General features: G+C 43.1%; 3 protein-coding genes across 8 annotated transcripts in view; 1 reads left to right on the forward strand and 2 right to left on the reverse strand.

Annotated features, from left to right (window-relative positions):
• Nucleotides 1-17966, reverse strand: part of LOC103016606 (zinc finger protein 525-like) — a 103886-nt gene extending 85920 nt beyond the window's left edge. Inside the window, exons 1-3 of the mRNA XM_057533664.1 lie at nt 17914-17966; nt 14216-14306; nt 6423-6549 (exon numbers count right to left, since the gene is read on the reverse strand). Coding sequence (XP_057389647.1) covers nt 6423-6549; nt 14216-14230 — 142 coding nt within the window. The 5' untranslated portion in view covers nt 14231-14306; nt 17914-17966. The remainder of the gene's footprint in view (nt 1-6422; nt 6550-14215; nt 14307-17913) is intronic.
• The window catches only part of LOC114235400 (zinc finger protein 665-like), a 427904-nt gene that overhangs the window by 9950 nt on the left and 397009 nt on the right, over nt 1-20945 (reverse strand). The gene's annotated exons all lie outside the window — the stretch shown is intronic.
• On the forward strand, nt 10462-11805 carry LOC130705672 (acidic leucine-rich nuclear phosphoprotein 32 family member B-like). 6 transcript variants are annotated; one of them, XM_057533640.1, is made up of 5 exons: nt 10462-10633; nt 11006-11338; nt 11371-11468; nt 11529-11651; nt 11727-11805. In XM_057533640.1, exons 1-5 carry the CDS (start codon nt 10462-10464, stop codon nt 11796-11798), a joined length of 798 nt encoding a protein of 265 aa, XP_057389623.1. In that variant the 3' UTR covers nt 11799-11805. The 6 variants fall into 6 exon arrangements, with proteins under 6 accessions (XP_057389623.1, XP_057389621.1, XP_057389625.1 ...); XM_057533638.1 differs by having other exon boundaries at nt 11006-11346; nt 11385-11444; nt 11568-11805; XM_057533642.1 differs by having other exon boundaries at nt 11006-11346; nt 11457-11583; nt 11668-11805.

Raw genomic sequence — 20945 nt, forward strand, 5'->3', positions numbered from 1 at the left:
ACACATGTATCAAATCATCACACTTACCTTACACAATATTATATGTTGATTATATCTTAAAGCTTGAAAAAACAAAATACAAAGGAATGCACATAAAAGATACTGGTTTATCATGTGAATAAAAATAATTTTAAAAATGAAAATAGAAAAAAAGACCGTAGGAAACAGAGTCAGAGCTAGAAAGAAAAAAATTAAATTAAGAGATATATAAAAAGAATAAAAAACTACAGAAAATCACAAGATTAAAAGTTGGTTCTTTAATCAGATAGACATAATAAACCTTTAAGTAGATTAACTAACCAAAAAGAGAGAAGGCCCAATAACTAAAATAAAAGACGAAAGTGGGGGCATTACAATTGATTCCACAGAAATAAAGAAAAATTAGAAGAGAATACCAAGAACAGTTCTATGCCTAAATATTGCAAAATCTAAATGAATTCCCCGAGACACACACCTATCAATAGAGTCATGAAGAAATAAAAAATCTGAACAGACCCATTCCTTGTAAGGAGACTGAGTCACTAATCAAAAATCACTGATCAAAATCAAAGGAGGACTTCTCTGGTGCTCCAGTGGTTAAGACTCCGTGCTTCCACTGCAGGGCAAGATTTGATCCCTGATTAGGGAATTAAGATTCCACACGCCATGTGGTGCAGCCAGGAAAAAAAAAAAAAAAGAAAGAAAGAAAATCCAAAGGAAAGCTAGATAGCGTCTCTACTGAATTCTACCCAACATCTTAAAAGAATTAAGATCAAGTTTCTTCAAACTCTTCCCCAAAATTTGAACAGGAAACACTTCAAAACTCATTATGAGACTAGAATTACTCTACAATCAAAGTCAGACAAAGACTCTACAAAAAAACCCAAAAACCAGACTTCCCTGGTGGCGCAGTGTTTAAGAATCCTCCTGTCAATGCAGGGGACACAGTTTCGAGCCCTGGTCCGGAAAGATCCCATATGCCGCAGAGCAACTAAGCCCGTGCGCCACAACTACTGAGCCTGCACTCTAGAGACTGCGAGCCACAACTACTGAGCCCGCGTGCCACAACCGTTGAAGCCCGTGCACCTAGAGCCCGTGCTCTGCAACAAGAGAAGCCAACGCAATGAGAAGCCTGTGCACCACATCGAAGAGCAGCCCCCATCGCCACAACTAGAGAAAACCTGCACGCAGCAACGAAGACCCAACGCAGCCAAAAATAAAATATAAAATAAATAAATCTTAAAAAAAAAACCCACTATCTCTGATGATTATTGATGCAAAACTCATCAATCAAACAAGAGTAAATGAAATTTAACAGTACTACAAAAGGATTATACAGTACAACCAAAGAGGATATATTCTTGGAATGCAAGGATGCTCCAACAAATGAAATCTTTCAATGTAAAACTGCACATTAAATATAAGAAAATACACTACATGATTATCTCAACTGATGCAGAAGAGCATTTGACTAGTTAACAGCCTTTCATAATAAAAACACTCAATACAGTAGGAATAGAAATAAATACAGTAACACAATAAAAGACTAATATAAAAAGCCCACAGCTAGCATCATACACAATGGGGAAAGACTGAAAGCTTTTACTCTCAGATCAGGAACAAGACAACATACCTACTCTCACTATTTCTATTAAACACATAGCTGGAGTCCCAGCCAGACAAATGGGCAAGAAAACAAAATAAAAGGTATCCAATTAGAGAAAGGAGAAGAAAATTATGTCTGTTTAGAAAGGACATAATCTAATATGTAGAAAAAACATGAGATTCCACCAAAGAACCCTGATATAAGTAACTAATGAATTCAGAAAAATTGGAAGATATAAAGTCAACATGTAAAAATTGTATTTCTATATGTTAATGATGAACAGTTAGAAAGAAAATTGAGAAAACATTTCCATTTCAAATAGCATCAAAAAGAATAAAATACTTAGGCAAAACATTAGCCACATAAAAAAGACTTGTACACTGTAACTAAAATCGTTGCTGAAAATTATTAGAAAATACACACGTAAATGCAGATATCCCCAGTTCATGGACTGAAAGACAACACTGTCATTACATCAATACCCACAAAATGATCAAGAGATTCAAAGCAATACCTAGCAAAACCACAATATCAATTTTGGAAAAAATAAACACTTACATCCTAGGACACACACTGAATCTCAAGAGACCCTGAATAGGAAAAACAACCTTGAAAAGAACAAAGTTGAAGGTCTCATACTTCCTTATTTCAAAACTTATTAAAAAGCAAAACTAATAGTAAGAGTGTGGTACCAGTATAAAGACAGACAGAAACACCAGTGGAAAAGACGTCAGAAATAAACTCTTGCATATACAGTCAAATGACATGCCACAAGGGTGTCAAGATTCGTTAATGAGGGAAACGCAGCCTCTTGAAAAAAAGATGTTGAGAAAATCAGATACCCACATGTAAAAGAATGTAGTTGGACTGCTGCATGAACCCAACTAAAAAATTAACTCAAAATAGAACAAAGATCTAGGGACTTCCCTGGTGGTCCAGTGGTTAAGAATTCACCTTCCAAAGCAGGGGATGCGGATTCGACCCCTGGTCACGGAACTAAGATCCCATATGTCGTGGGGCAACTAACCCCATGCGCTGCAACTACTGAGCCCGCATGCCACAACTAGAGAGAAGCGTGTGCGCCACAACGAAAGATCCCACATGACACAACGAAGATACCACATGCTGCAACTAAGACCCAACACAGCCAAATTAATTAATTAATTAATTAAAAAAACAGAACAAAGATCTAAACATACAACCTAAAAGCATAAAACTCCTAGAAGAAAACATAGGAAAAAATCTTAATGGCATTGGATACAGCAATGATTGAGAACATATGACTGCAAAAGCACAGCAAACGGAAGTAAAAACAGATAAATTGGACTACGTCAAAATTACAAACTATTGTGCGTCAAATCACACTCAGTAGAATGAAAAGACAATCTGCAGAAGGGAGAGAAAATATTTGCAAATCACTATGTGATAATGGGTTAATACCGAAAATATATGAAGAACTGTAAAAGAGTCTGGTCACCAATTTCACAATGAAGGGACATTCCCCAATTCAACCACCCACACATTACAAAAAAAAACAAGAAAACTAAGAATATCATAAAAATATGAACCTGATGACTAAATAAATAAAAGTCAAGTTCATTTATAATGCTTAGAGGTATTCCCCTGGTGGCACAGTGGTTAAGAATCCGCTTGCCAATGCAGGGGACACGGGTTTGATCCCTGGTCCGGGAAGATCCCACATGCCGCAGAGCAACTAAGCCCACAAGCCACAACTACTGAGCCCACGTGCCACAACTACTGAAGCCCGTGCTCCGCAATGAGAAGCCACCACAATGAGAAGCCCATGCACCGCAACGAAAGTAGCCCCCCTTGCTGCAACTAAAGCCCGCAAGCAGCAACGAAGACCAAACGCGGGGCTTCCCTGGTGGCGCAGTGGTTGAGAATCTGCCTGCCAATGCAGGGGACACGGGTTCAAGCCCTGGTCTGGGAAGATCCCACATGCCGCGGAGCAACTAAGCCCGTGGGCCACAATTACTGAGCCTGCGTGTCTGGAGCCTGTGCTCCGCAACAAGAGAGGCTGCGACAGTGAGAGGCCCGCACACCGCGATGAAGAGTGGTCCCCGCTTGCCGCAACTGGAGAAAGCCCTCCCACAGAAACGAAGACCCAACACAGCCATAAATAAATAAATAAATAAAATTATAAAAAAAAAAAAAAAAAAAGAACATAATTTCTTTAAAAAAAAAAAAAAAAAAGACCAAACGCGGACAAAAATAAATAAATAAGTAAAAATTTACTTAAAAAAAAGAAAAAACAGTACTTCATTGAAGGCATCATTCAACTTCATAAGCTCTCTCATTAAGATGCTTCAGGGGGCTTCCCTGGTGGCACAGTGGTTAAGAATCTGCCTGCGAAGGCAGGGGACACGGGTTCAAGGCCTGCTCCGGGAAGATCCCACATTCCACGGAGCCCGTGCGCCACAACAACTGAGCCTGCGCTCTAGAGCCCGCGAGCCACAACTACTGAGCCCATGTGCCACAACTACTGAAGCCTGCGTGCCTAGAGCCCATGTTCCGCAACAAGAGAAGCCACCGCAATGAGAAGCCCGCTCACCGCAACAAAGAGTAGCCCCCGCTCGCTGCAACTAGAGAAAGCCCACATGCAGCAACGAAGACCCAACACAGCCAAAAATAAATAAATTAATTAATTAATTAATTAATTATTAAAAAAAGAATGCTATGTTTCCAAGTAAACCCACTCCACAGGAGAGTGGAGAGAAGTTATTCATCACCTAAAGATGGCTTACCACAGCAACAAACAAACAAACAAAGGATGAAATTTCAAATACCTAAGAATGGGTATTTTAAAAGCAATCTCAGAGGCAAAATCATGCAAACTAAAGAAAATATGACATCAAGAAGAGTCTACATTCCCAGACTAAGTAGAGAGGTAAAAGAACAAGAAAAATACAATATATTGGGGTCAGATATTATAGAACTTTAACACGGGACCATGGGCTCTACCCACAGTCGCCAAGCTCAGAGATTCATACGTGCTCCCCATGTGGAATTGGGGATCAAAGAGAATCTCTTCGTCCATACTGTTTATAGTTTTCCTAAGTAACAATTACAGAAGATCCAACCCATTTCCCCACTACACACCCCCCAAAAGTATGTGGCAAAAGCAGAACAGAAGAAATGGCTGAGGGGGAATTCCCTGGCACATTCACTGGTTAGGATTCTGGGTTTTCACTGCCACGGGCCCAAGTTCAATCCTTGACTGGGGAACTAGGATCCTGCAAGCTGCACGGCACAGCCAAAAAAAAAAAAAAGGAAAAAACAAAAACAAAAAACGAAGAAATGGCTGAGGGATCTGAATGGCAGACATGGCCTGAAACAGATCCATGCAGGTTCCGAGGTGCCAGATGGGATCTAAGAGCAGCCACTGTTTTCCCATCATTTAATTAGTTCTTCCAGGTACACCAAACTGAGACAGGTCCAGGGGTTTGGACTACGGAGGCCTCAGCTCTTAATGGAAAATCCCATGCAATCAAGTACAGAAGAAGAGACCAAGGGGGAAACAGAGGCCTTTGAAACAACTCACCAAGTGCTCCTCAAATCAAGCAACAAGTTCACAAGACCCAGACGGCAGAGCGTACATCATGATAAAGACCTTGCCTTTGATTCTATTGGAGCTGCAGCACCACAGGGAGGTGAAAGGATGAATTTTACACGTTGAAGGAGAGTGTGCTACGCTGGGGAGAAGAAAGATTTCCCCTGAGAAAAGTTCGTAAGTAATAAGCTTCGAATTTCCTAAAGAGCTCTTCCCACGAAGGGAGAGATTTCCAAACACCATTAATGGTGTGGCTTCCTCTCTGCCCATCTCAGATCTGACCTGTGTTCATACTTTTGATACATCCCCACCCACTGGTTTTTTGCTATTTTCATGTCACTCTTCACAGTCAAGGGGTCTTCCTCTTGCTCCACAATGCAAATAATATTCAGGTCAGGAACAGAAATAACTGCCCAAAAGAGAAAATAATATGTTGTGGGTTTCCCAGAATCCCAGCTCTTTGATCAGCACAGGAGTGAGCACACAACAAATGGGTCTCAAAAAATGTTTCACAGATTCATTCATTCACTGCTTGCCTCCTTCTGAATGCAGACAGAATAGTATCATGTGCAGATAACTGGCTTTCTTCCAAGAAGTAGTGACTCAGGGCTTCCCTGGTGGTGCAGTGGTTAAGAATCTGTCTGCCAATGCAGGGGACATGGGTTCGAGCCCTGGTCCGGGAAGATCCCACATGCCGTGGAGCAACTAAGCCCATGCGCCACAACTACTGAGCCTGCGCTCTAGAGCCCGCGAACCACAACTACTGAACCCGTGAGCCACAACTACTGAAGCCTGCGCACCTAGAGCCTGTGCTCCACAACAAGAGAAGCCGCCACAATGAGAAGCCTGCGCACTGCAATGAAGAGTAGCCCCCACTCGCCACAACTGGAGAAGGCCCACGTGCAGCAATGAAGACCCAACGCAGCCAAAAAGAAAAATTAAAATAAATAAATAAATTTATTTTTTAAAAAATAGTGACTCAAAAGCGCAGCAGTATGAAATAGGGAATCAGATATTTTAAGTTTCCAATTGGGCTTTATCAATACTTAAGCTCTGGAACAACTCCTGGTGTATCATGAAGTGGGCAGATCACCAGAAGAAAGGACAACGTTAAACTCCTGACACTACACCATGAAGCTTTTCATGTCTGAGTCAACAGGGCTTTGAGCTCAGTGAAGCAATGTAGGGGCTCCCAAAATGCAGAGAAGGGAAAATGCAAAGATACCCAAGGGCAGATCCCAATTTCTGGAGGGAAGTTATCCTCACCCAGGGAGAGCAGGTTCCTGTAGGTCTCCAGCATCACATCCCTGTACAAGGCCCTCTGAGCAGGGTCCAGGCATTCCCACTCCTCCTGAGAGAATTCTATGGCCACATCCTTGAAGGTCAACTGTTCCTGAAATGAAAACACATTTCAACAAGGGGCCATGAGGAGAGTCCTTATTTTCACACAAAATGAGAAGAGGAGAGAGGGGTAAGGATCAATTCAGTTGAAGTATGTATTCTGACAGATCCATGTTAATGTATTTAGAGCAAATTATGGGTCTCGAATTTTAATTTCTTATGCTTTTTCATAGAGATTATAATATCTTCCATTGAATATGGATTTTTCATTTTTTTGGACAATACATGAAATGCATACAAATAAAATTCAACAACAGGATGTCCAGGCAGAAGTGTTATATATTATGTTTCACACGCTGAGTGATATTCAATATTTAGATGAGCTACAGTATGACTGGTGTCTTCAGAGATGACAAAGCCCACAGTGGCTTTAAAGAAGAGTCAAAATCTTAAATTATGATGATACCAAGAGCAATGACTAGAGCTGTCTGAATGCTTACTATATGCAAAGCATTATTCTAAATGTTTTACATGTATGAACTTGTTATCAACATAATAGCTCATTAGAGAAAGTCCCATTTTTATTTTTCAGAGGAGTAAACTGTGTCCAAGACACTCTAAGAACCTTGCCTCAGAACAAACAGCTAGGAAATGGTACAGCAAGCACGAAAGCTCAGGTAGTCAGACTTTAGAATGGAACATAAAATATCAAAGTTAAGTGACGGATAGAGGATAAATGTACACTGACAGAGGGTTCCCTGAGAAAACTTGAGACAATTTCAAGGTTAACCTATAGAACTGCATAAAAGGTCACTACACACACACACACACACACTGAAGATATTAATAACCTTCCTACTATAAAACATTAACATGACAGTGTAGGAAAAATTTACAGCCACGGAATACACTCAAGATATAATTTCAGGGACTTCCCTGGTGGTACAGTGGTAAAGAATCTGCCTTACAATGCAGGGGACACGGGTTCGATCCCTGGTCAGGGAAATAAGATCCCACATGCCGCGGGGCAACTAAGCCCGCGGGCCACAACTACTGAGCGCTCCCACGCCTAAAATAGAGCCCGCGTGCCGCAAACTACAGAGCCCACGTGCTCTGGAAACCCCACGCCACAACTACAGAGCCCATGCACCCTGGAGACTGCGTACCAGAACTAGAGAAGAGAAAACCCACACGCCACAACCAGAGAGAAGACCATGCACCACAACGAAGAGCCTGCGTGCCGCAACTAAGACCCAACACCAAAAATAAATAAAATAAACAAATAATAAATAAATCTTTAAAAAAAAAGGTATAATTTCAACTGCTAAAAAATATAAAACTTACCAATGAAATGATGTCTTTTATAAAAGCCAAGGACTTACACATTCATGCACTCAGGCACTGATGTGTAAACACATAATTACCTGAAATGAGAGGAGGTGTCTCAGTCCATGCGCTCTGGAGCCCTTGCACCACAACTACAGAGCCCACGCGCTCTGAAGCCCGCGTGCCACAATGTGAGAGAAGCCTGCGTGCCGCAAGAGAGATCCCGCAAGCCACAACTAAGACCCGACACAGCCAAAAATTAAAAAAAAAAAAAAGGTACCAACATGAAAAAATACATAGAATACTGTAGCTCCCATCTCTTATTAGTGTTACACAGAAATTTAACTGATGAAGATAAAAAAATTTATCACAGTATTAGATACTTCCAAAAATCATTGCATAACTAAAAACCATGACAAAAATGAAATTGGGGGAAAACCTTATTAAGCAAAAGTATTTCATCAAACGTCATGATCGGAAGAAAACACTGGATGCATTTCCTCTGAAATTACTGTGGAGAAAAGTGGGCTGGCCAGGGCTCCTGCCGTTCACCACTGTACAGTATGTCTGAGCAAGCAGAAGATGTAAAAGGGAGGAAGAAATAGAGAGTGAGAGGGAGAAACAGAGAGAGAGAGTCAAAGAGCTAGAACTGTTAAAAATCACAAATCTAAGGACATGGATAGGATTAAAGTGACATGAGGGAAAAAGATATTCCATGATAAAGAGAGAGCTGGGGTAACTACATAACATCAGACAAAATAAAGACAAAAATTGTCACAAGAGACAAAAAACATTATATAATGATAAAAGGGTTAATTCACCAAGAAGATATAACAATTATAAATATTTATATATCTAACATTAGAGCTCCCAAATATATGGAGCAAACATTGACAGAAATGAAGCAAGAAACAGACAGCAGCACAGTAATAGTATAAGACTTCAATGCCCCAGTTGTACTTATGGATGGAACCAAACAGAAGATCAGTAAGGAAACAGAGGACTTGAACAACACTATAAACCAATGGGAACAAATGGATATATAGAGATCACTCCATCCAATAACAGCAGAAAACGTCCTTCTCAAGCACACATGAAACATTCTCCATGACAGACAATTTGTTAGGCCACAAACCAAATCTTAACAAGTAATAAAAAATATCTCCTCTATCTCACAGAAATGAAAACAGAAATAGATAACAGAAGAAAAACAAATATCCATAAAATCTAGAAATTAATCATCTCCTTCTTAAACAACCAACAGGATAAAGAAGGAATGGCAAGGGAATTTTAAAAATATCTGGACGAAAATGAAGTATAAAATACAATGCACTGGGACTTCCCTGGTGGCGCAGTGGTTAAGAAACTGCCTGCCAATGCAGCAGACACGGGTTCAAGCCCTGGTCTGGGAAGATACCACATGCCGCAGAGCAACTAAGCCCGTGCACCACAACTATCGGGCCTGCGCTCTAGAGCCCGCAAGCCACAACTACTGAGCCCACGCACCACAACTACTGAAGCCTGCATGCTCTAGGGCCAGTGCTCCACAACAAGAGAAGCCACCACAATGAGAAGCCCACGCACCGCAACAAAGAGTAGCCCCTGCTCGCTGCATCTAGAGAAAGCCCGTACGTAGCAATGAAGATCCAACAAAGCCAAAAATAAATAAATAAATAAATTTTTTTAAAAAAGGAGAAAAGATCTCAAATCAGAACAAAAGAGATAAATAATAAAGACCAGAGATAAATGAAATATAAAATAGGAAAACTACATAAAAATCAAAAAAGCAAAAGTTGGTTTTTTGAAAGGATGAACAAATTGACACTTAGCTAGGCTAAAAAAAAAAGAAGAAAATATTGAATTAACTAAAATCACAGATGAAAGAGGAAAAACTGTAACTGAATCACAGAAAAATTTAATCACTATTAAAAGAGAGTACTATGAACAATTTTATGCCAAAAAATTACATAACCTAAAATATATGGGTAAATTCCTAGAAAAACACCCTACGAAGATCTACTCACAAAGAAATAAAAAATGTGAACAAAGTCACACCTAGAGAGATTGATGCAGTAATCAAAAACCTGCAAGGCGAGGATGATTCAGCACACAAAAAAATCAATCAATACACTACATTAATAGAATGAATGAAAAATAACACATGATCATCTCAATTGATGCCGAAAAAGCATTTGACAAAATTCCAGGACATTTAAAGATAAAAACACTCAGTGAATTACCTCAGTATAATAACAGCTAATATTATAAAGCACATAGCTAAGGCGCCTCTCCCCGCCCCGTCCTTGGTGCGCCGCGGCCGTGGAGCCCAGCGGAGCCACCCGTGCCGCGTCGCCGGTTTAAGCGCAGTGCAGGGCCGCGGCCAGGGGCGGCGGTAGTGAGACCAGCGCTGCGCCCCAGCCCCCCTTTCCCTCCATGTTTTCTCTCCGCTGCCGTGAGTAACTTGGCTCCGGGGGCTCCACTCGCCTGCCCGCACACCGCCCACCGCCCGGGACCGCGCCGCCGGGCCCTGCGGCTAGCAGACCCCTTCTGACCGTCCTCGCTGCGCAGGCTGGGACGCCTCTCCCTCCTACGCCCCCGCCGCGGAAAGTTAAGTTTGAAGAGGGGGGAAGAGAGAAACATGGACATGAAGAGGAGGATCCACCTGGAGCTGAGGAACCAGACCCCGGCAGCTGTTCGAGAACTTGTCCTGGACAACTGCAAATCAAATGATGGGAAAATTGAGGGCCTAATGGCTGAATTTGTGAACTTAGAGTACTTCAGTTTAATAAATGTAGCTTTGGGCTTCCCTGGTGGCACAGTGGTTAAGAATCCGCCTGCCAATGCAGGGGACACGGGTTCGAGCCCTGGTCCGGGAAGGTCCCACATGCCACGGGGCAACTAAGCCCATGCACCACAACTACTGAGCCTGTGCTCTAGAGCCTACGAGCCACAACTACTGAGCCCACGTGCCACAACTACTGAAGCCCACATGCCTAGAGCCCCTCCTCCGCAACAAGAGAAGCCACCGGAATGAGAAGCCCATGCACTGCAACGAAGAGTAGCCTCCCACTCACCACGACTAGAGAAAGCCCACGCGCAGCAACAAAGACCCAACGTAGCCAAAAATAAATAAATAAATAAATAAATAAATTTATTTATTTATTTAAAAAAAATAAATGTAGGCTTGATTTCAGTTTCAAATCTCCCCAAACTACCTAAATTGAAAAAGCTTGAGCCCAGTGACAACAGAATCTTTGCAGGTCTGGATATGTTAGCAGAAAAACTTCCAAATCTTACACATCTAAACTTAAGTGGAAATAAACTAAAAGATATCAGCACCCTGAAACCTTCGAAAAAGTTGGAATGTCCGAAGAGCCTGGATCTGTTTAACTGTGAGGTTACTAACCTGAATGACTACCAAGAGAGTGTCTTCAAGCTCCTGCCCCAGCTGACCTACCTGGATGGCTATGACCGGGAGGACAGTGAAACCCCTGACTCAGATGCCGAGGTGGATGGTGTGGATGCAGAAGAGGACGACGAAGAGGAGAAGATGACGACCAGGAGGAGGAGGAGGAGGAGGAGGAAGAAGAGTGTGATGATGAAGAATATGAAGATGAAGATGTAGAAGGGGAGGATGAAGATGAAGTCAGTGGGGAGGAAGAATGTGGACATGATGGAGAAGCTGATGAAGATGAAGATGATGAGGATGAAGAAGAGGACGATGAAGGAGAAGATGAGGACCAGGAGGAGGAGGAGGATGGTGAGGAAGAAGAGTGTGATGATGAAGAAGATGAAGATGAAGATGTAGAAGGGGAGGATGAAGATAAAGTCAGTGGGGAGGAAGAAGAATGTGGACATGATGGAGAAGCTGATGAAGATGAAGATGAAGATGAGGATGAGGAGGAAGAAGAGGAAGAAAGCGGGAAAGGTGAGAAGAGGAAGAGAGAAACAGATGATGAAGGAGAAGATGATTAAGACCCCAAATAACCTGCAAAAAGAGAACTGTCCAGTACTGGTTGGACGGCTCACATGGATTTGGTAGCTGTTTAAAAAAACAAAAAAAAGGTAGCTGTGATACAAACCACAGGGCACCCACCCACCCACCCAAAGAGCTAAAGAATAGTTCCTGTGACAGTCCGCCTTCCTCCATTTAGTCCCTCTTGGAAATCCACCACCAAGCTTGGGGACTTCATCCCAACAGAATTGTAAGCGTTGTTAGGTTTTCATGTAAGACTCTTGCTGTTGCATGGATAGCTGTGATTGGTGAGTCAACCGTCCGTGGCTGCCAGTTACATTGAGATTGTAACAGCATCTTTCTTTCTGTACAACAAAGAAGCTTTGTAAATAAAATCTTAACATTTTGGGTTTGTTAAAAAAAAAAAAAAGCACATAGCTAACATTAAAATCAATGGTAAAAGATGAAAGCTTTTCCTCTAAGGTCAGAAAGAAGGCAAAGATGTACACTCTCTACACTACTATTCAGCAACGTACTGCAATACCCAGCCAGAGCAATTAGGCAAGAAAAATACAGAAGTAAAATTATCTTTTTTTTGCAGATGAGTAGATCTTATATGTACAAAACCATAAAGATACCACAAGGAAAATGTTATAAATAAAAAACAATATTAGAAAAGTTGCAAGATACAAAATCAACACAAAAAAAATCACTGCTTTTCTATACACTCAAAATGAATAATCTGAAACAGACAATCATTTTTACTATAGAATCAACAAAAAAAAAACACTTAGTAGTAAATTTAGCCAAAGAGGTGAAAGACTTGTACACTGAAAACTACTAAACTCTGCTAAAAAATAAACAGAAACACATCCCCTACTCATGAACTGGAAGACTTAATGTTAGAATTCATATGGAATTTTAAGGGATTCCAAGTAGACAAAACACTCTTGAAAAAGAAGAAAGATGGATACCGTGCTGTTTCAGATTTCAAAACATATTAAAAAGCAAAATAGCATGGCACTGGCATAACAGATATTTAAACAAATAAACCAGGGATTTCTCTGGTGGTCCAGCAGGTAAGACTCCGTGCTCCCAATGCAGGGTTTGATCCCTGGTCCAGGAACTAGATCCCACATGCACGCCACACTAAGAGTTCGCATGCCACAACAAAGAAGTCTGCATGCCGCAACTAAGAAGTACACATGCCGCAACTAAGAAGTATGCATTCCGCAACTAAAGATCCCACATGCCACAACTAAACATGTCGCAATGAAGATCCCGCGTGCCACAACGAAGACCCGGCGCAGCCCCCAAATAAATACATAAATTTTTTTAAAAAAAGAACAAATAAAACAGAATAGAACATTCAAAAATAAACCCCTGCATGTATGCCAACTAATTTTTGACAAGGATGCTAAGACTACACAATGGGGAAAGGACAGTCTCTTCAACAAATGCTGCTGGGAAACTGAGTATCTACCAGCAAAAGAATGAAGCTGAAACATTACCTGCATCAAACTTAAAAAACCTTCTGTGGGGCTTCCCTGGTGGCGCAGTGGTTGAGAGTCTGCCTGCCAATGCAGGGTACACGGGTTCGAGCCCTGGTCTGGGAAGATCCCACATGCCGCAGAGCAACTGGGCCCGTGAGCCACAATTACTGAGCCTGCGTGTCTGGAGCCTGTGCTCCGCAGCAAGAGAGGATGCGATAGTGAGAGGCCCGCGCACTGCGATGAAGAGTGGCCCCCGCTTGCCGCAACTAGAGAGAGCCCTCGCACAGAAACGAAGACCCAACACAACCATAAATAAATAAATTAAAAAAAAAAAAAAAACCTTCTGTGTGTCAAAGGACACAGTGAGTAGTACGAAAAGACAACCTCCAAGGAATGAAGGTGATGAAGATGATTTAAAGAATCTCTAAGTGTCAAGAGACTTAGGTTGATTTCATAGTTTAAAATCAGTGATGGAATAAAACACCATCTATCACTGATGTCTCTGAACTTTCCATTCCATTCCCAATGATTAAGATTTTGAATGAAGTACACTCATTTAGCTTCAAGTGTACTAAAACAGAACTGATTTCCCCTTATTGGTCTATGTTCTAGATTTTACCAGGTATTTGTACATATTAATATGTGGCTTCCTCGTGCAGCTTCTTTATCAGGGTTTACAGAGAATGGACACTGCATCCAGATGGGGCCTCTAAGCGATCCCTGCTGCCCAATAGCACTGACACGGTGTCTCCAACTCATGGGTGCGAATCCCTGCCCAGGACTATGCTTAGTGGAGACTCTAAGTGGAGATGACAGGCCCTGAGGGAAGCCCCCAGGTGAGTGTGAATGTACAGGTGTCAGGCTCAGAGTCAGAGATCAGCGAGTCCAAAGAAGGGCATTTCAGGAAGGACAGACAGAAGAAACAACTGACAATATGACTTTACCTGAGAAAGAGCCATTCCTGCCTCCTTTTCTTTCCTCTTCCTCCTCTTCCGGGCTTCTTCCTCAGACAACGTTGAGTCTTTAGAGGTCGACCTTGAAAGTTGAAAACAGGCTGTTTAATGCTTGGAATCAACACACCCCCTTCCTGAGTCACCACCACACACACACAGGGAAGACCTCAGCATGTGGAACAGACAGTCCCCTGCTGCCCACTGTCCCAGGAGGGGCTCAGGACAGTAAACTCCCACACAGAGACCAACACGGGAGTTTCCCACCCTTTCCTTCAGATCAGGCTCCCCTCCTGGTGAGGCCCCCACGTACACAGCAGCAGTGGGCACCTCAGCTGGACCCGACGATCCCCTGCAGGTCACAGACCAGCCCTGATCCATCCCCACGCAGACCAGAGCCCCCTCACCCTCAGCCCAGATCTCAGCCCTCAGGAACGGGAGGACCTGGAGCCATGATGCTCAAATGGATACAAATTAGAATCACCCGGGGAATTTTCAATATTACTGAGGCTGGGCCAAACCTCAACTATTTGAAGGGGAATATCTGGTCAGGGGACACAAAACATATGTGCAAAATGCCTCAGCAATCTAATGTGAAGTCTGGGTTAAGCACCACTCAGAGGAGTCAAGCCCAGCACACCTCTCACTTTCTTTGTCTTTTCCAGCTTTACTGAGGTATAACTGACTAATGAAAATGGTATATATTCTATATGTATTCTATATCTATATATATACATATATATATATGGTGTACAATGTAATCATTTGACAGGCATATGCAGTGTGAAATATTTACCACAATCAAGGAATTAACACATCTATCAACTCACAATTACCATTTTTCATGTCTGTGCGGTGAGAACACTTAAGATTTACTCTCGGGACTTCCCTGGTGGCGCGGTGGTTAAGAATCTGCCTGCCAATGCAGGGGACACGGGTTCGAGCCCTGGTCCGGGAAGATCCCACATGCCACGGGGCAACTAAGCCCATGCGCCACAACTACTGAGCCTGCGCTCTAGAGCCCGTGAGCCACAACGACTGAAGCCCACGCGACTAGAGCCTGTGCTCCACAACAAGAGAATCCACCACAATGAGAAGCCCGTGTACCGCATCGAAGAGTAGCCCCCACTCGCCACAACTAGAGAAAAGCCCATGTGCAGCAATGAAGACCCAATGCAGCCAAAAATTTTTAAAAATTAAAAAAAAAAAGATTTACTCTCTCCAAAAATTTCAAGTATTTAGTAGCACAGTATGATTAACTATAGTGACCACCCTATACCTTACTCCAGAACTTACTCATGTAACAACTGGAAGTTTGTACCTGTTGACCAACATCTCCCAATTTTCCCCACCCCCATCCGCTGGTAACCACCATTCTACTGTTACTATGAATTTGACTTTTGTAGAATCCACATACAAGGGAGACCATACAATATCTGTCTCTCTCTGTCTGGCTTACTTCACTTAGCATAATGTTCTCTACACTGATCCAAGTTGTCATAAATGACAAATCTCCTTAATTTTTATGGCTAAATAATATTTCACAATGTTTTCATTACCCACTCATCTATCAGCAGACATTTAGGTTGTTTCTGTACCTTGGCTGTTGTGAAATATACACATATGCAGTAACGCTCATGTGAGTTTGGGTATGTTCTTCAATATACTGCTTTCATTTCCTGTTTTTGTTTTCTTTTGTTTTTGTTTTTTTAGATATACGATCAGAAGTGGGGTTGCTAGATCCTGTGCCTGTTCTATTTTCAGTTTTTTAGGAAATTCCTTACTGTTTTCCACAAAGCTGTACCATTTACATTGCCACCAACAGTGCACAAGGTTCCCCATTCTCGGTATTTTGTGTTCACATGCGTGTGTGTGCGTGCCCTCTTCATCATGAATGGATGGGTTTTGTTGGAAGAAGGTTTCAGGTCATTTGCAGAGAACGGTCAAAAGGGACCTGAAGGAAACATCTTGTCACCTCATAGCTCACTCTTTTACCAGATCACACAAAAAGGAAGAAAACAGACTATTAGACTAACTGGTTAAACTAGGTTTTGACGGTTAATATAAAAGATCATTGACATGTTTACCAAGTACTCATCAAAATAATCTAAGATAAAGAGGAAGAAGCACACAGATATCGAATAAACCTCAAAAAAATTTTAAAGTGAAATAATTTGTGAATTTTTTTAATCTAATAATTCTGGTGTCAAAGATAAAAAAAATTGAGAATACATCATAATTAGAAAAAAATGACGTGACTTGATTACAGAAGACCAGCAAAGGTTATTTCAGAAGTTAATAATTATTTATAGGAAAGTAGAAATTGAATACACTAAGATTTATTCCAAGCTACAAAAAGAATTAAATGTAAAGAAAACAGCAAGAAAAAAGTAAATCCAGTACAAAAAAAGAAACACCCACATTTAATGTTCCTTTAAAAAGGCACCGTGTAGTGACAGAGTCAGTCATTTCTCGCTGCACGACTCCTGTCCATAGTCCTCTACCCCGTGTTAGGAAAAGGGAAGGAAGGGGGTGACCCACAACGGAGTGACGTCACTGCCCGCTGGCTGAACAGGGCTTGCAAACGGAAGTTATCTTCTGTTACAAATAATTACAAAATGCACAAGCCCTGTGCACAGGAGTTCTGCACTTCTCATCCTTATCTGTATAATTTAAACAAACAAGTTTTATTTGTATTAGATTCCAAAGCCGCAAATCAATATATTACACCTTAATCATCCATATCCAAACAACTCACCACCCATCTGGATCCAGTTTCCCCCCCTACCTGCACTGCTATGTGTTTCCGTGTCATTCCGTTTATATATCTCTGTATTTCTTTCTCTGTCTGTTTTTATGCCCCTCTGCTCTACTGCCCTTTCTCCCCGCCTGTTTCTTCCCTCACTCCCATCCTGCCGCACTCCGCAACTTGTTCCTCCTCTCGTTCTTCTTTCTCCTCAACCTTTCTGATTGCCCGAAACCTCCATATATTTCTTCCTCTTTCTTCCTCCATCGCTGCTCCCTCTCTGTCCTCGGCTTACACCCCTTCTATCCCTGCCACCTTCCCTTTGACTTCCACTCCCTGGCACCCCACACGGCTACGCCTCCTTCCTGCTCTCTCTTCGTTTACTCTCGCCTCCAGTTGTCCTCTTCCTCTCCCAGCACCATGTTGCTCTGTTGGCCATTCTCCAAACAAGTTGAACTGGGGACCGAAGAACACTGGGCGTTCACGCAGAAAGACCAGCCTGAGGAGACGCGAGGACAGAGGGGGCGGGGAGGGAGGGGGTCTCCGGAGAGGGGCGGGCTCTGCAGAACCCCAGGACCGGGGAGAGGACGCGGCCTCTCCGGGAGCGGGGCGGCCGGCGCTGCCCTCCAGAGGGCGAGGCTGGGGGGACGCGCATCCACCTCGCGGAAGAGGGCTTTACAGGCCGAAGGCGGAGACAGTAAAAGGTTTCAAACAGCAAAACGGCGCGAAAGGCGGTGTCTACGTGGACCGAAGGCCGAAAACCCAAGGACCGGGACGGGCCTCAAAGCGATTTCAACCCCAAAAGGAAACGACCCCCACTGTGAATTTCTTTAGGATGTAAGGGCGGGGGCGAGTATTTAAAATTCCGCGTAAGTCCCACACTCTGAGGATGTATGGGGGGGAGGCCCCGAAGCGCAGATACAGTAGAAAGAAGAAACTCACGCACCGAAAAGTGACTTCAGCTATCCGTCGTGACCCAGGGTGGTCTCTCCGCTTCCGTGTCCGTAGAACACTGCGCAGGCGCAGAAGGAGCAGCCTGGGGGCGGGGACTGCGAAAGGTCCTTACGCGAGGAGGCGGGGCGAGGAGAGCGCCCAGACCTGCGGGGGGGCCCCCCCAGAGGGCGGGGGCAGGAGGCGGGGCCTCTGCATCCCCTCCGCCACCCCCAGCCTTGCCTGTAAAGCGTCTCTTTAGGGATTTAGAAACGTGTGTCTTTTGAACTCTGTGTAGCCGCTTTGCCTCCTGCTTATTTTGATTTACTGTTGAAACCAAAGGTAGTCACCAGTTAGATCTATTTAACTTGCTAAATAAATAATAAATTGTAACCTGCTTTTGAGGATCAAGCCCACTTTAATTATTTTTAGGAAAGCTTGCACATCCTGCAAGTGTCATTTAGCTAAAGATGTTTGTCCAAGTTGTTTTTTAGAAACTTGGAGTCAGCTGTGTCCAGTTGGATGCCGAGCTGGTTACAACTAGTTAGAACCACTGACCCTCCACCTGCGCATCTGTGAGTGTCTGCTCTGTGACATTTTGACATCAGAGGGCCAAAAACTCCACCTTCTGAACATGCTAAGAGCCATTTTCTGAACATGAGTTCCCTGAAGAAGCCTTTAACTTAGTTGTGCTGGTGCAGAACAAGGATTACCTCATGTTTTTCTTATCTCCAATCACTTTTCCTATGTCCCAGGTCTTGCCATGAGGGAGGTGGGTTTGATATTTGTTCTCCCATCACTTAGCTTGGCTGCCTCATGAATAAAACTTTCTCTGCTGCTGTGGTGGCCCCCAAGCTGTAAGCTTATTCAGCTTTCTGCTTTCCGGAGAACTGCTTGTCTCTTTCTTGGTATGCACTCCTGACGCTGCGGTATTGAGCGTAAAAAAGGAAAATGGCTTGCGGCCAGTTTCGTTCCAGGTGCCTGCTCTGCATCTAAGAGCCCCTGGTTGTTCCCCAGAAGAAGGACGTGCTGCCCTAAGGGGGAAGTCTGTATCTCCAGAGAATGGCCCATAAAGCATGCTGACGCATAGGCAGTGGCGACAGAATTATGTGGAAAACAAGGTTTACTGATTTATTGTCTGCTATGCCTTCCGTACTAAACCTATATATACATTCATGCTCTTTGAATAAACTTGCCTTGCAGCCATCAGTTGTCTTGGCCCTTCTGATCCCATACTGGTGCTTTTCAGTTCCTTACCCCTCACCGCCAGGAACTTCTAGCTTTCTGCAGCCGGTCTGCGGCATGCTGCAAACCTTCATGTCTTGCTGAACATTGGGTCAAGAAACCTGGTTCGGTAAGGTAACAAGATAGGTTAGAGGATCCTCAGAAAAAGAGAACCAGGAATGGCTTTCTTGACATATGAGAAACCATTTTTGCCTTAGCCATTTCGTGATCTAAGCCTGGCCACAATGCTTGCCCTTGAACAGGTCTCAGGAATTAAAGATCTTAAGGGAATAAAGGAAGGCAGAAACATAGCCTGCTATCAGGCAAGAGAACTAACAATAGCAAAGACAATACGTCAGTTGTAATGACTCCCAGTTCTGTTTCAGTAGTAAAGATTAGCCTGAAGCACTCAACCACCAGGTCAACTGGAACCTAACTGGATGTTGATGATGACCTTTCTGACCCTCCTTACTTCAATCAACTAAAGCTTGGACTCCATTGACAGCCCAAGCCCCTTCATGAATAGGCATGTACTTTTAGCTTAAAACATCCCCTTGGACTTCCCTGGCAGTCCAGTAGTTAAGACTCTGTGCTTCCACTGCAGGGAGCACGGGTTCGATCCCTTGTCAGGGGAAATAAGATCCCGCATGCCTCGAGGCACAACCCCCAACAAAAAACTTTGCCAATTTTGCTGTTGGTGAGACACAGCATTGGGAAAGATCCCCAGTGTTCTCCTTAACTTGCTGCAGGTAATAAGTCCTTCCTGGGAATTCCCTGGTGGTCCAGTGGTTACAATTCCAGGCTTTCACTGCTGGAGGCCCGGAGTTGGATGCCTGGTCAGGGAACTAAGATCCTGCAAGCCACGTGGCAGGGCCAAAATTAAATAAATAAACAAACCCTTCCATCTTTCCTGCTTTGCATCTGTTGGCTCCACACCCACTGGAGGAGAGTAACACTGTCTCTAACAGTTTTGTTTGCAGCCTTCTCATTGTGGTGGCTTCTCTTGTTGCAGAGCACAGGCTCTAGGCACGCAGGCTTCAGTAGTTGTGGTACATGGGCTCAGTAGTTGTGGCTCATGGGCTCTAGAGCGCAGGCTCAGTAGTTGTGGCAAACGGGCTTAGTTGCTCCATGGCATGTGGGATCTTCCCGGACCAGGGCTCGAACCCATGTCCCCTGCATTGGCAGGTGGATTCTTAACCACCGCGCCACCAGGGAAGTCCCTCTAGCAGTTTTAAGGTAAAAGGTTACATCGTGTGGGACAGTTCTGTCAAAAAATTTTGTTTTGTTTTGTTTTTGTCTTGCCGCACGGCTTGTGGGCTCTTAGTTCCCCAACCAGGGATCAAACCCCAACCCTTGGCAGTGAAAGCATGGAGTCTTAACCACTAGACCACCAGGGCAGTCCTAGAAACAGATGTTTTCTTCAGGACAAGTTGAACATGGTTTAAGTTAAAATCTATTTTTGCTAGCTGGTTGCAGGCAAGTCCTGCTAGTGAGGCTGAAGCAATTAGCTGGTCTGGAAACTGGGATCTTGGTGAGAGCCTGATTGTGGCTGTGATTGGACCCAGGATCATTTCCTGCAATTAGAATTAGTATAAAATAGATAACCAACAAGGACCTACTGTATAGCATGGGGAACTATACTCAATATTTTGTAATAAACTATAAGGGAAAAGAATCTCAAAATATATATATATGTATTCATTTTGAATATATATTATATATAACTGCATATATACATATAACTGAATCACTGTGTTGTATACCTGAAACTAACATAACATTGTAAATCAACTATACTTTAATTTTTTAAAAAAGAAAATTAAT

The sequence above is a fragment of the Balaenoptera acutorostrata genome, chromosome 19 (assembly GCF_949987535.1).
Source record: "Balaenoptera acutorostrata chromosome 19, mBalAcu1.1, whole genome shotgun sequence".
Classification (NCBI taxonomy): domain Eukaryota; kingdom Metazoa; phylum Chordata; class Mammalia; order Artiodactyla; family Balaenopteridae; genus Balaenoptera; species Balaenoptera acutorostrata.

What these genes read in the sequence shown, in the direction of transcription:
- LOC130705672 (XM_057533638.1), top strand. Translation starts at nt 10,462, where the DNA reads ATGGACATGAAGAGGAGGATCCACCTGGAGCTGAGGAACCAGACCCCG. An exon ending in TGTAGCTTTGGGCTTCCCTG is followed by an intron (nt 10,634 to 11,005) that starts GTGGCACAGTGG and finishes AAATAAATGTAG; the next exon opens with GCTTGATTTCAGTTTCAAAT. An exon ending in AAGAATATGAAGATGAAGAT is followed by an intron (nt 11,445 to 11,567) that starts GTAGAAGGGGAG and finishes GATGAGGACCAG; the next exon opens with GAGGAGGAGGAGGATGGTGA.